Raw genomic sequence first — 14,237 nt, 5'->3', positions numbered from 1 at the left:
GCAGATAGCAAGAAATGCTGCTGGAAGAAGGGGTTGGAGCAGACGCAATATTGCCCAGATTGATTGCAGGGTGTCCAATTCCCATGGGTCAGGTTGTGAGGACAATGGTAATCAGGGAATGGCATCCAAGCCGCGGTTGTGAGGGACAGGATCAGTCGAGAAAGTCTGGCGAGTCTCATGTGAGAGGATTGTATAATTCCTGACCTGAAAGAAGCAGAGGATGTGCAGGTATATTGGATTGACAACGCAGGATTTTTTGCCTTTAGTTCCGATCGGTGCTGAATTGTTAGTTAGTTAAAAGCGAATCTGGGTTTTTCATTCTTGAGGACGTTTGTACCTTTGATGAGACCAGGAGTCTATTCCACAACCCTGTAAAGACCTTGAAATGGGGAGGCCAATGTCGAGACGTGGATCCCAACGTCATCTTCCCGTAATTTCACAAATGTCATCGAGGAACACGAAAAAAAGGGGAGACTGGGGCCATTTTCTTGTCGATTCAATGAAATTTGAGACATCAACCTATCGGTGCAGTAGAAAGACCGTTGAATCACCAGTGGAAGTTGGAAGAAGTCGCCTGCAAGGACGATATTTAGTCCACCGAAAGGTTCATGCCGCGTCTAGGGAAGATCTCTCGGCAACGTTGTTCGATCCAGAACATCTGGCGCAACCCAACAATGGATTTCTCGCCGATAATGAGGTAGTGTGCGTCACAGAAAGTGGTTTTGTAGGGACTGAAGGTTGTCTGGGTTCAGCTTAGTGTTACATTGTGTTGAACTTGGATTATTGAAGGGACAGAGGGAGAAGCGTTGGCGTAGTGCTGGTCTTCATAGGTCCAGAGATTGTCAACAAATAATATATATGAAGCATCAGCCGAAGTCACATTCTGCGTTGAATGACACAGTTATGTGTATATCCATGGACATGTTGGAGTATTTGAACGTCTGTATGTTTCATTGAGGACAGAGGCGTGTTGGGAGGTAGCTGACAGTGTGTTGTTGTATCCATGGCAATCTCAGCCACGTAGTCGAAAGTGACTCCAGTGAGGAAGAGGTGAGGCGGGGTCAGATAGCAGTCTGTATATTTATCAAGTCTCGCAGGATAACAGTTCTTGGTGATGCTTTGCTTCCCAATATTAGTGTTGAGCCTCGCTCGGAGGGAGGTGCACGAATTTTACCTCTCAGATTCCATATCAAGAAACTAATGAAAATGGGATTTTTTCTTTGAGGCCATAATCACCAAAGTCACCCTTTTTATGTATTCACCATCTCATGCCACCATCCCATAGCTTGGATGGGAATAGGGAGTGTGTCTGGAAGGAGAGTGCGGTGGGAAGAAGAAGAGGAAGGAGAGAAAGAGGAAGACAAATAAATAGAGAGAGAAGCCAAGCTCCCGCACAAAGAAATGCAAGAGATTGCTGCCTGGAGAATCCCACAAAGCATCATGAATGGATTGCTAAGGACAAACATACAATGATATCTAGCAGCTACACTTCTTTGATACACCTACACCAACCGGCCATTATCCGCCTCCTTCCCCTTGGGCGTTTGCCCGGACCGCCGCTTGAACACGCGACACACAAATGAGGCGCCCCGGCAAATTCCTCGCACCAGAGACGTCGGGTTATAGTGCTTGACCCGGAACATGTAGTACAGCAGAACAGTGCCGCAGACATTGAACCCGATATAGACCCAGCCGAGGCCAAAGTTGCGCCAGCGCTCGTTGTAGACTATAACCAGGTTAGTGTTTACATCTTCGAATGTAATTTGCATGGGTGAAGCAGCGAGGGATTAACTTACAGATATTGCTAGCGGCTAGGTACTGATCCGCATTCCGCAGCTGACAATACTCGCAGCCGCTCGTGGCGTTTGGATTGTACAGCTGTCCACCAGCAGCCTGGACGTACCGGTTCAGGTATGCGCCGCAACTTAGTCCAGTCGGCGGATCGAACACGCTCAGCTCGGCGCCAGCGCAGTGGATTTGACGACCATGCAGTCCAGTCGCGGTAATCCCGGAAATCAGATATGTTAGTGGAGAGGCACGGTACATGAAGATCCAGAACCCAGGGAGGGCACTGGGCGGTTGCATAACACCGTTGAAGGTCAGAGTCATGATAAACATGAGGGTGGCGATGGTGCCACCGGTTTCTGCGTCGGGTAGGGCCGAGATCACCAGCGATGCGAATGTGGATGTGAAGATGTAGAACTGCACCACAAAGAGCAGCATCAGGCCCTGTCGTTGCGATGCTTGCGCTGCTCCGTATACTGGGTAGTAGTAGCTGGCCCAAGCGATGACTCCGACAAGCACTTGGTATGGGATTTCAATGATGACATTGGCAATCAGGAACGCTGCCCATGAATAGGCCTTCGAAGGTCGTTCCCGCACTTCATACAAAGAGCGTTGGACCACGAACTTGGGCATGATCCTGGCAGATACAGTCAACTTGAGTAGAATCCAATAGATTCAAGGCTAGACTTACTGCTGCACCAATGTTGAAAAGATCGAAGTCAGCATGAAAGCGCTGAACAAGACATCCTGGAATCCCTGCAAAGAGCTGTCGGGTTTGAAGAAGGTGAACCCAATGAAGATCGATGACAGCGTCCCCAGCAGCAATTTCGCCCAGACATAAGATGGCTCGCGCCAGAATCCCTGGAACGAGCGATGCGTGACGTGCCACAGCTGAGATCTGAATGGCATGGCGTATTCACTATGCTGAGCCTCACCCTCTTCGGTGTTGGCTGTCGAGGCTCGCTCTTGATGAATCCGGTCGATTTCGGCTTGAATGCCCTTTGTCTGTTGGCTGTTATTCCACACCTGAGACCAGTCTTTTGTGGCCTTGCCGGAAGCACCAGCACCGATGATTTCCAGCATGTATTCTGCGGGCTAGGGGGCTTGTTAGCATTGCCATTTCCCGAACTGGGGAGATACAAGCCAATACTTACATTCTCAGATGAGCCGCAGACCCTCGCTCCATTTTCTTCAAAGTAGTCCAGGAGAATGCGGGACTGCTCTCCAATTTCGCCGAAGTAAACGGTCTTTCCTCCCTTTGCGAGGAACAGCAGACGGTCAAACTGTTGGAAGAGTAGCGCGCTCGGCTGGTGAATGGTCGAGAGAACAGCTTGGCCGTGGCCAGCCAACTTCCGCAAGAAAGAGCAAATCGCCCATGAACTTTGCGAGTCCAAGCCACTTGTGGGTTCATCAAGGAATATGAGAAGTGCAGGCTTGGCAGCCAGCTCAACCCCAATTGTCAGAAGTTTTCTCTGCTCGACATTCAGGCCTTCACCAGGTGTGCCGATAATTGCATCTGCGAAATCTTGCATACCAAGCATGTCAATCACCTCCTCGACATATTGGTGCTTTTCTTTCTTTGAAACGGTGCTCGGTTGACGCAGTATAGCACTGAAGCGAAGAGCTTCTCGCACAGTATTTGTAGGGAGATGGAGGTCCTGCTGCTGGACGTAGCCTGTTTTTCGCTGGAAACTGGCATCCAGCGGCTTTCCGTTAACAAGCATATCGCCGGTGACCACCCCAATGGAAACACGTTTTGCGAGCACATCAAGCAATGTCGTTTTCCCGGCACCAGACACGCCCATCAAAGCCGTGAGAGTCCCAGGCTTGACCCAGCCAGAGACATTGTCCAAGAGTCGGCGCTGGCCACCCTTGACCGGAATGTCGTAGCAGACATTCCTCCAGGTGAAGATGTCATGCTGAGACGGAATGACAGAGGTATTTCTCTCGCCCTCTGATTCTTTCGGTGCTTGGCTCACCTCGGCCGAGCCTGTGCTACCTTGGGCCTTTTCAAGATGGCGCAGATGCGCAGGCACATGGCCTCGGCGGAAGACCAGGTATTCGGCCTTCGAGGAGGTGGCAGAATTGAGCTCGGAGGCGATGAGATATAGCGCCATGAAGAAAATCCAGAAACCGATCAAGATGCCCAGGTTTCTCCACTCGTGCGCGTACGTATACGTGTACTGGGTTTCGATGTAGGCGTCTCCAGACACGGTTTGTTCGCCTGCCACCGCGCCGCGTACAGCACAGATGAAGGAGTTTCCGCTCAGGTCTGCATATGCCGGGATATACTGTGAGCATGCGAAGCGTCGGCCGTGGAACTCGTTGGCGATGAGCGCTTCGAAGGTGTAGAAGACGGGGTTGATCCACCGGATCCAACTAAACCATGGAATGGAGCTCATCTCGGGTACGGTAATCACAAACCCGGTGTAGATGATGATGGCGAGGACCAGTACTCCAGCCATTGACATCGCTTGGGCAAGGGTTTTCGTAGATGCCGCCAATGTCCGGAATACACCAGACATGGCGAGAGTACTCAGGAACGTGAAGAGAAAGAAAATGAAGAATTGAGATGGTTCGTATCGCTATAGTTTGATATTAGTTTCTTACCAAAAGCGTTTGGGCCTCATACTTACCAAGCTGGCCAGAAAGTAAAAGATGATGTTGAACACGACGGCCGACACAAACTTGACGGGTATGTCTGCGACGATACCCCCTAGTGCCTCGGTAAATGGATGGACAAAAGCGTAGGAAGCCTGCTTTTCGATGATCGGTCGCTGGTCGTAGAGCGAGTTGATCTCGGTAATACTGATGAGGGCATTCATCCTAGAAGGTGTCAGAACATGATATCCCCTTCAAATTCTAGGCCATGAAGACTCACAGAACGGAAAAGAAGAGCGCTGCGCCTTTGCTCTGAAACCCCGCAGATGCATTCGGAGTTCTGCAAATATGAGCAAATGGATATTGAATTTTCTTAAAAAGCAACATACCCAAAATAGATTGACCCAATGATAAGGGACATGACTATGCGCCCGATCACTGTTGTCAATGTCGCAGGTTTGTCATTCCAGATGCTAAAAAATACCAGGTTTATATCAGTTAGCCATACAGAGCAGCACAGACATGGGTAGATGACAAACCGTTGGTAAGCTCTCTTCACACACAGCCGAACCTGCATCGGAATCGAAATGACATAGGGACTCTTTGGTCGAACATGTTTCGCCTGACGTTGCCTCTTGGTTTCTCCAAAGTCTTTGCCGGCAGCTCCTCCCAGCGGATACTCTTCGCGGTACTGTGCAACTTCTTTCCGAAGAGCAGCGTACTGGGGGCTTTTCTTCCAGTATTCCTCAAACTCGTCGGGTGTGCGAGGGACCTTGTTTTCCATCCCATCCCGGGATGTCCGCTCCTGTGGGTTCGTGACCGACGTCAAGAAATCGCCAGTGGTTTGGCGCGGGGGACATTCCCAGCCCATATCGACGAAATAGTCTCTTGCTTGGCTGCATGGACCGAAGAAGATCTCTCGACCCTCGTAGAGGACGATGGCCTTGTTGAAGACATCGTATATCGCCTGCGAGGCCTGATAGATCGCAACTGCATGGCAACTGCCTGTCAAATTCGCAGAAACACGCAGTGACTTAGCAAACTCGAGTGCGCTGGCGGAGTCCAGGCCTCGAGTGCTGTTATCCCATGCTCCTACAGGTGCTCCAGATACTGTGCTTAGGTGTTAGGTCAAGTCCTTGCGGGTTTTATGTGTCCATGGGCAACTTACGTGCCATCTCAGCAATGCTAAACACAGATATTAGTGACAGGATTGGAGGAAATATCTTGTGTATGTCGCATACCTCACTCGCTTCCGCTCACCTCCCGAAACACCTCTGATGTAGTCATCGCCAACTGCAAAATTATAAGCTTCAATATTTGCCCACGGTGAGCTCCTAACACACCTTTCGTATTGTATGTATGGCTCAAGCCGAGAACTGCCATTGCCACCTGGGTAATGTGCTTAGCATAGCGGGCCCGGCTGATCCCATTCAATCGATTCTCCGGAGTCCTAGCCGCAGCGGCGAACCCCAGCGTCTGGCCGACGGTGAGATGAGGGAAGTGCTTATCGACTTCCTGGTTGTACAGCACCTCCCCCTTAAACTCCTTATGCATCTTCTCCATGGGTATGCCATTGTACTGGATGTCGGACCCCTTCCCAACTTTCAACCCGTGCAATTCACCCGAGAGAGACTTGAGGAACGTTGAGCAGCCACTCCCAGGCCGTCCAAGGACAATCAACAGCTCGCCGCTTTTCAGGACCCCGTCAAAATTGCGAAGAATCTGTTTCTGGGGCACACATCGTCCGCACGCAAGGTATTCTTGCGGCCGAAATGGCGCCAGAAGGACCGATCCAACGTTATTCTGGTACTGTAGCGCAGAACCCGAGCCCGAGATGTTGAGGTTTTCGAACACCACGCCGGTCGACTTGCGCAGAGGCACGCCTTCCTCATCCATCAGCTTGAGCATCATGCGAGCCCACTTGTAGTGGTCAAATTGGTCGCTTGTGGGATTCAGAACCGGATCGCCTAGCTCGACATCTTCCAGCGTATCGATGCGCTCCATTCCTCCCATTCCAACGCCAGAGTCAGTGGCGCGGTGTCGGGGGAAGTTCGATGCGATGCGAGACAGCTCGGCTCGATCCTCGGGACGCATCTGCTCGAACAATTCTCTGCCATCTTCCTCTGTCTCGGGTGTTGCCTCGTGATTGGACTGTGAGCCGCGTTCCATATCATGTTGGGAAGAGCTGGGCGGGTTCGTCTCGCGGTCCTCGTCTTGTTGGGCCATTGCTTGTTATGCTGGATGTCATCCAGGCCTAGAAGACATGGGGTGTAACGGGGCTGGTGTGGAAGCAAGAACTACAAGAGAGCGAAGGTCAAGAGAGGTTGGAAGAGAAGAGCTACAAAGGCAAGTTTCCCGCATTTATCCATGTGCACATGCTGTGAAACCTACTAGCCTAAGCCAGTACCTCGCAACTTGATGTCTAAGGATTATGTGGGTACCTATTTGGTAGCTCCTCGAGTCGTGATGTCAAGAGCCAGCGGGATCTCCATACTAAATTCATCGGTGGAACCTGGAGACACGCTGGATGCGACCATCAGGCACAGCCAGCTTACTGATCAGATTCGGATACCTAAAAGAGCATCGGGATTCCATGACGAATCAGGGCTTCGATCCATGAAGTTAAGGTGTCCTGCAGCGATGCACGTTGGATGGAGGCCTTGTAAATGCCTTGTTGCCTTATTGATGACTTCATGCCTCAGGCAATAATATCATTCACCGCCTTTAATTGGACAACCAAACAGTGCAAACATGCTATCGCAAAGAAAAAAAAATAATAATTCGAGTGATGCAACTTGGAGCGACAGTGACTTTCCGGGCCAATTCCCGGATTCTGCGGTAATTGATTTCTATACCTTGTGGTGGAATCCCCTACCTGAAGTCTCAATTGCCCCATCAATGGCGGATATACAGAAAACTCCCTTTGTGAGGGAGCTCGCCTCGAGCGGTACGACTAAATTGTCCCCGTCGCAAGCGCCCGCAATTGCTAATGAAGAGGATAATCTGCAGACCGAAAAATCCGGGACAAGGCTCTCGAGTCATTAACACTATTTTTGCGCTCGCGCACCGATTTGACCCTCCTGGATCTGCTGAAGCTGTGGAAGGGCCTGTTCTTCTGTATGCGCGATTCCTATATAATCTCCCCGCTTCCAAGCGGAGTTTCTCAGTTCATGCGGCTAATATGAGCTCTCTCTTTCAGGTTTCTACCACTCCGATAGACCTCTTACCCAACAAGCTCTCGCCCGCGCTCTCTCCTCTCTCGTCCCGTCTCTCCCGCCCTCCTCGGTACATCGCTTCCTCCGCGCGTTTTGGATTACCATCGGGCGGGATTTCCACTCGCTGGACCGGCTGCGGCTGGACAAGTATCTGTTTCTGATTCGGTGCTATGTCGGGGTTGCATTCGAGATCTTCGTGAAGAACGGAGGCAAAGGATCAGGATCGAAAGAGGCGAACGGCGACGGGAAAAAGCGCAAGAGAGAAGACGCAGGGAAGCAGGGCAGTCGTGGGAAGAAGCACAAGAAACAGGCCGAGGGTAGTACACCTGCCACGGAACAAGAGAACGATGACGACCAAAAACAATCAGAAGACGACGCTAAGTGGGCGGATCTCTCGGCGTATATCGCCATCATCGAGGAGGGCCCGCTGTGCCCGGTCAACTTCGACCCGGATCAGCCTTCTAAGCCCGTCGCCGACGAGGAGGACCCGAACTCCGTTCCTATGCCGCATGGCCCGGACGGGCTGCGCTACCATCTCATTGATCTCTGGGTCGACGAGCTGGAGAAGGTCCTAGAGTTTGAGGAGCTCGGGGATGAGGGCGCCGAGGCTGAGAACAGCGATGGCGAGCCAGTCCAAAACCGGAAGATCAAGGGCGATGTGCCTATCGAGCTTCTGCTACGGCCGCTGGAGAAGCTGCGCACCGAGAGTCCTTACAAGCCTTTGCGGACGCGGGCTGCAGAGGCGTTAGATGACGACCGGTTGGTGGAGTGGGGAGTCCGGACTCGCAAGGTCGAGGAAGACGAGGAGGAGAGTGAGCAGGAATGGGGTGGTTTCGGGGACGATTGAGCAACTAGCATGGCATCAATATGATCCAGGGCCCATTTTGGGTCTGAAACATCATAAGCAATGACTCGGAAAAGAAAAGCCAGCTATGGAGTATACGGTGTATCAATATCATCTCTTTACTGTGTATTGTACAGCCGGACCACCGAAGCATCAACTACGCTCCTGACAGCAAGGACAGGCAGCGGAAAGCATACCAGAACAATATACGTACATTGACGAAGTGCCGAGTCTTTAGCGTGAGGGTATCATGAAGGGGGGATTGCAAAGACCCGGGGAACACGAGGGAGCGCAGAATATAAAACCAGAATCCAAAAGCCATGTGCAGTCCTGCACCGGTTGTTTGCCATGGAAGGCCGACAGAATGATCAGTTCGGAATCACAGCGGGCCATCCGCTTCGTAAATTCGCCCCGACTTGGACAGCACCGTACCCAAGCCTTGGTGGATTTCAGCTTGGAAGGGCTCAAAGGGAACTTGTTCCCCGTCGATGCTGATATACCCTTCTTTTTCATGGGGCACCAAACGAAATGCGGTTGCTTTGCGGAGCTTGACGTCGGGCATATCGAAGAAGCGGCCGGTAGGGATCTCGTTCATCATGCTGAGCGCCGTACTTAGGCTTATGGTCCCATCGATGGTGATGACATCCATGAGTCCATCATTTGGAAGCGATGCCGGGAAGAAATTGGTGTCCTTGGACATGATCGCCATGTTGCCGACGTAGAAATTGCCCATTGTGGTGCCCGGAACGATTTCCCAGTCAGTAGGGAGCTCTCCCAGGACCGTGCCATGCTGGAGCTCTGGAAGCCCCGGCGACTGTTCTGCAGCTTCGATACGGCCGCGGTCCGCAGAGGTGTCCACTGGGCGGTTGGCAAATGCGGTATAGTGTTCCTTAATCGCCTTTTTGTCATTAATCTCCACTTTTATTGCCAGGTCGCAGGGCCAGATTGTCTGCCGCAGCAGGCGGATCAGGAACCCGTACGTAAACCGGTGGGCGCCCATCCACCGGATGTGATCGGTGCCCAGATCCGACTCTGCGACAATACCAAAGGACTGCGACAGGAAGGAGAGAGTGCGAGTATCATTCTGAGTGATCGAGACTAGATCAAGAGGCATCCGCACCGCCTTGACGATTGCCAGCGCCGCAATGGAGACGCTACCCGTCCCCAGGCAATTCCACGCCATCCCGTTCCCGGAGCCACAAGGAAGCAACGCCACCGCGAGCTTGGCCAGAGCCTCTCGGGCATTGGGCCGTTTGCCTAGCCCATTGAACACCTCGTATGGCAGACCGTCCCCCGAACAACATACAATCGCGTCGTACGCGTCAAGGTCGAGCTGCGCCGCGATTTCGGTGGCATGTCCGCGGTATTCGGTGTTTTGCACATCGAGCTCACAATTGGCCGCGGCGAAGACCGGCGCCGCGTATGTCTGGTATAGACTTGCCGCTGTTCCTTTCCCGCCGAAGGGGTTTACCAGGACTTTGAGTCGCTTCCTGCGCTGCGCGGTGCCATAGGCAAGGTCGAGCAGCTTCTGTACCCACTTCTCCACGGTTGACTTCTCCTTCTCGCTGATCGAATATCGCACTGTTGTCACGGTGACATCGTTCTTGGTTGCGGGCTGCGCGAAGGTGATCTCGACATCGGAGGGGTTAACTTCGGCACCGAGGACATTGTGCAGTGCAATGGTGTGCGTGGTCTTGGTTTCTAGAGAGCGAAACGCTTGGTCAATTCTCCGAAGCACAAGGGGTGGGATTGATCAACTTGTCGCGATCACCGGAGGGGTAAAACAAGCTACTCACTGGACCTGCATAACCCGCAGCAGCCACGGCCTGATTTGTGAACGTCGTCTGCCCCAGTTTAGCAATCAGTATGTGTTGTTTCTTCAGGCGGAGGCGGAAGAGAGCAGCGCATACCAACTATCAGTAGCGAGTCACTACCCAGGGTCAAAGAGACCGGACCATCGAGGAGCAGGGTCGAGTCGTGCAGCGGGGTGTCCTGCTGTTCTGAGGAATTGGGGATGGACATTCTTAAAATTAGGGGTAATTGGGAAAGAATCAGCACATATTCGATATGCGCCAGAGGAAAAAAGGGGTATAAACAATATTAAGGGTAAGAATACAGAAGTTGAAGATACAAAAGAACCCGAGGCCGTGGAGTTCCGGTTGTGGATCGGTGGCCCCTGCAGACCCCCAACTCTCCGAGGTTGCACATCCGAGGTTGAGTCTTCAATGCAGTTCGTACACCAAGACATATAATTGTTCTCCTTGTTGCGGGCTATAAATAGGCTTGTACTACCCAGTGTAGGGTCCAAATCCCTGATTGTTCTCTATCCTCTACTCCCGATGAGGCAACCTCACCTCGTACACAATAAGGAGACATGTAAGTAAACAAATTCGTCTCAAATGAACAGGGTTCACACAAAAACAGGCGAAAATAAAAAAAAAAAAGAAAAGGGAACAGATCCCCGCAACCCGCTGGAAAACAAATCGACTCATGTAGCTGCCGCCTTGAGTCCCTTCAGGGATCCCAGGCTCAGCGCCAGGCCCTGGGAGCGACTTCTTATCCGCACAAAGCCGGTGATCGGCCCATCATCTCCTTCTTTTTCGATGCTCAGGTTCGCCAGCGCATCCTCGCCTAAAAAGAAATATAGTTAGCAATCGCGCCGGATCAGGAGTTTGACGGGACAAGGACATACCGAACACACTGCGGGCGTACAGGTTGGCGCTCAGGAACCGGCAATCACCCTTGAGCGAGGCCTCGGGCGTCAGGCATGCCATGTTGGTGCTCTCCATCAATTGCTTGAGGAAATCACGTAGAGTCTTGGCCTTGGAGTTGATGTTGACCTTGTTCTCCCACTCGAACTCAGTCCACATGGTCCGGAACTGGGTCTCGGTGCATTGCGCAGGCTGGATGTAGTCCATGATGTCGGCATGAATGTCGTTGAGGATGACAACGTGGGTTTCGGTGGAGCTGGCCCCATCGTAGATGATGTTGCCGAAGATGACACCGGTGTCGGTCGATGACACTTTCACGGTCGCCTGGACATTGAGGAAGTCTCGTGGGCCCAAGTTGTGAGTGGACGGCCGCTCGACAACCTTGAGGTCCCCGAGGGTGGCGAACTCCACGGACAGGTTCTGCAGGGTCTCGGTGGTCTGGTTGACCAGGAGCACATCCAGCACAATGTCAAACTGGTGGACGGTGACGTAGGCCTCTGCGTAGACAGGGTCAGAGAATCCGGTCAGTTGGACCACCCGGCTCAGTTTCGAGGAGACGTTCTCCACGACCGTGTCACCGCCAGTGGCTTTGGCAAGGTCCAGTTCAATTTCTTCGGCGCCCTCCACGGTGTTCTTCTTAGACAATTGCCGGATGGGAATGGCATCGTCGATTTGCACGGCGCTCTTCGCTTTCTCCACGGCTTCCTTTGCGGCCCGCTTCTTGTCCTCAACCTGGACCATGGCGCGGAATGCCTTGCGAGTATCCTCCAGGAAAGTTGTCTCAAGCTCCTTCTTTTCGGAGAACTCAGCCAGGGAGCGCACGCAGCACATGATACGGTCAACAGAATCCTCGTCAATCGGGGCCTTGACAAAGTGCGATTGGCCAACCCGCATGATTGAGATCATGATGAGCATGGCCTCGGCACGGAGAGCATTAGTGCGGGCGGTATCTTGCGAGACCTCGGAATGACGCATCACGAGCTTGGTCAGAGTTGACGAGAGCACAGTGCCCAGGTAGTAGTCACCGTCCAAGATCAGTTGACGCAGGGGCGGCTTCTGTGCGGCCTTGACTGCTTCGAGGCGAGCAGCCGCGGCAGATTGGCTGGTGAGGGCGCTCTCCGACGCATACGTGCCGTCAGCCAGCACCTTTCGGGACCCGGTAGGGGCCGCCTTAGCTTGACCGTTGGCTTGCTCCTGAAGGAGTGTACTGTCGTCTGGAACCTCGTCGAGCAGTCGTTGTTCCGATGCCAGGATGGGAATCTCGCCCAGGCTGGCGCGGATCTTCTTCCAGGCTTCCCGGATATCCTTCTCTTCCAAGGAATATTCGCCAACAACCCAGAGGACACCGCGATAGACCTTACCAGCCCGAACCTCGCTCAGAGTCGAGACCAATCGATCAACAATTGACGCACGCAGGTCAGGGAACTTCTCCACAACCTCCTTGACAAACGAGATCACATCCACGGCGGAGTTGTTGTTAAAGTCGGCAATGAAATCCATCAGCAGATCAACCACACTGGCAGCAATCTCGGAGAACTTGATGGCACAGTTGTGTATTGACTGGACCAACAGCTGACGGTATTCGCTGTTCTGTAGATAACGTTAGTCTAGGAGTTTTACAAGGAAGACTGAAACACTGACCTGTTCATATTGCTCGTCCACGGTCTTGGCAAGCTCCTTCTTAAGCAGCATGACAATTTCCTCAACGTTCTTGCTCGAGACCATTTCCAATGCAATACCGAGGGCCTTGCGCCGCACATCAATGTCGGGGCTGGTAAGGACACGTAGAATTTCCATGGTCAGATCATCCAGTACTCCCTCATTACGAATACGCAGCTGGTCCACACGGTCCAACACGATCAGCTTAACGTTGTTGTCGGCTTCCCGGATGGCGAGCTCGATCAACTTGCTCGCGGCGGCCTTGACGATGGCCGGGTTGCTCGTGAGGGCAGTGAGGGAGGTGGCAGCTTCGTAGACCACAGTGCTGGTTGGGGCGTCGAGGAGTTCAAGCATGAGTTTAAGATACCGCGACTGTTGTCTCGTTAGTGATCCAACTCCGTCATTTGCGATTGGCCGACCAACCTTGTTCGAAGTGTTCTGCACGGCATCTTTGCGCAGGAACTCCAGCTCCGCAAGCTGGAGGAGTTCATCCGTGTTGGGAATTGTGTCAAAAGTAGCGCGCAGGTACTCCAGCGCCTTCTGGTGGCTGATGGACATAAGCGCGGCGAAGGCATTGCGCTTGCAGGTGCCATCGGTCTCCGACTCAAGGAAAGTCTGCAGGAGTTCGGGTGCGTCGGGAATGAGGGACTCGGAGTGCTGAAAGATAGATGCCACGGCCCAAACCGCATTCTTGCGCACGTAGGCGTGGCGGTGGTCCAGACATCCCCGCGCCGAGGACAGGAGCGGCTCAATGAGTTCAGGTTCGCGGAGCTTGCTCAGGAAACGAAGGGTGTTGCCTCGAACGTATTCATTGGGATGTTGAAGGTCATTTCGGATGCCGTTACTACATATCCAGATACGTTAATCAAAAAGACCACGGGGCCAAGCCTGCGGGGGGAGTGGATGTTCGTACCAGACCAGAATCATTTCTTGCTTCAGCTTGCCACTCGAGTCATGCTTCGGGCAGATTTCGTAGTAGAAATACAGCAGCTTCTTCAGTGACTTGCTCTTGGACGGCATCACAAAGCGAATGATGTGCATCAGGAGTTGGGGCATGGGGTCGCCGTTAAGCATGATCGTAACAATCGACCGCATGGTCTCCATCTTGGTCTCATCATTGCCCTTCTCCAACTGCAGTTTCAGCTCCTGCAGAGTGGGCTGGTCGGCAACATTGTCTTGATGGACCAGACTGTATGCATTTTCGAGGAAGGACGCCATGGTGGTGGATTGGGGGGACGGCCGGGGACGAAGGAGAGCTGCAACTTGTCAATTGGGGATTGTTTGGGGCACCACAAAACGCCGGGGCAACACAGGACATACCAATTTAGTTCTCCCAGAGATAGGAGTCCAGGCCAATGTTAAGAACAGGCAATTAGAATAAACCAACACCCGTCGCCGACCTGGAAATCATCGGGTGGTGAA

At 52.7% G+C, this 14,237-nt stretch overlaps 4 protein-coding genes across 4 annotated transcripts; 1 reads left to right on the top strand and 3 right to left on the bottom strand.

Moving 5' to 3' along the window:
• Positions 1-1,502: 1,502 nt before the first annotated feature.
• On the bottom strand, positions 1,503-6,612 carry NUU61_006602 (uncharacterized protein; the record flags this gene model as incomplete). The annotated part of the gene is made up of 11 exons (XM_056657129.1): positions 1,503-1,726; positions 1,797-2,422; positions 2,477-2,880; positions 2,940-4,370; positions 4,422-4,611; positions 4,667-4,726; positions 4,776-4,859; positions 4,926-5,496; positions 5,555-5,571; positions 5,628-5,679; positions 5,730-6,612. 11 exons carry the CDS (start codon positions 6,610-6,612, stop codon positions 1,503-1,505), a joined length of 4,542 nt encoding a protein of 1,513 aa, XP_056509929.1.
• Positions 6,613-7,284: 672 nt separating this feature from the next.
• On the top strand, positions 7,285-8,448 carry NUU61_006601 (ribosomal RNA processing 1 family protein; the record flags this gene model as incomplete). The annotated part of the gene is made up of 3 exons (XM_056657128.1): positions 7,285-7,333; positions 7,396-7,503; positions 7,586-8,448. 3 exons carry the CDS (start codon positions 7,285-7,287, stop codon positions 8,446-8,448), a joined length of 1,020 nt encoding a protein of 339 aa, XP_056509928.1.
• Positions 8,449-8,824: 376 nt separating this feature from the next.
• On the bottom strand, positions 8,825-10,467 carry NUU61_006600 (uncharacterized protein; the record flags this gene model as incomplete). The annotated part of the gene is made up of 3 exons (XM_056657127.1): positions 8,825-10,146; positions 10,242-10,289; positions 10,356-10,467. The coding sequence occupies 3 exons, from the start codon at positions 10,465-10,467 to the stop codon at positions 8,825-8,827; spliced, it is 1,482 nt and encodes a 493-aa protein (XP_056509927.1).
• A 466-nt stretch (positions 10,468-10,933) lies between these two features.
• NUU61_006599 (coatomer subunit beta) lies at positions 10,934-14,033 on the bottom strand (the record flags this gene model as incomplete). The annotated part of the gene is made up of 5 exons (XM_056657126.1): positions 10,934-11,076; positions 11,138-12,746; positions 12,798-13,187; positions 13,239-13,659; positions 13,729-14,033. 5 exons carry the CDS (start codon positions 14,031-14,033, stop codon positions 10,934-10,936), a joined length of 2,868 nt encoding a protein of 955 aa, XP_056509926.1.
• Positions 14,034-14,237: the final 204 nt, after the last annotated feature.

The sequence above is a fragment of the Penicillium alfredii genome, assembly GCF_028826965.1.
Source record: "Penicillium alfredii strain IBT 34128 chromosome Unknown utg000009l_segment0_segment0, whole genome shotgun sequence".
Taxonomy (NCBI): domain Eukaryota; kingdom Fungi; phylum Ascomycota; class Eurotiomycetes; order Eurotiales; family Aspergillaceae; genus Penicillium; species Penicillium alfredii.
The sequence above is the reverse complement of the archived record's forward strand: the minus strand, read 5'-3'. Positions and strand labels throughout refer to the sequence as shown.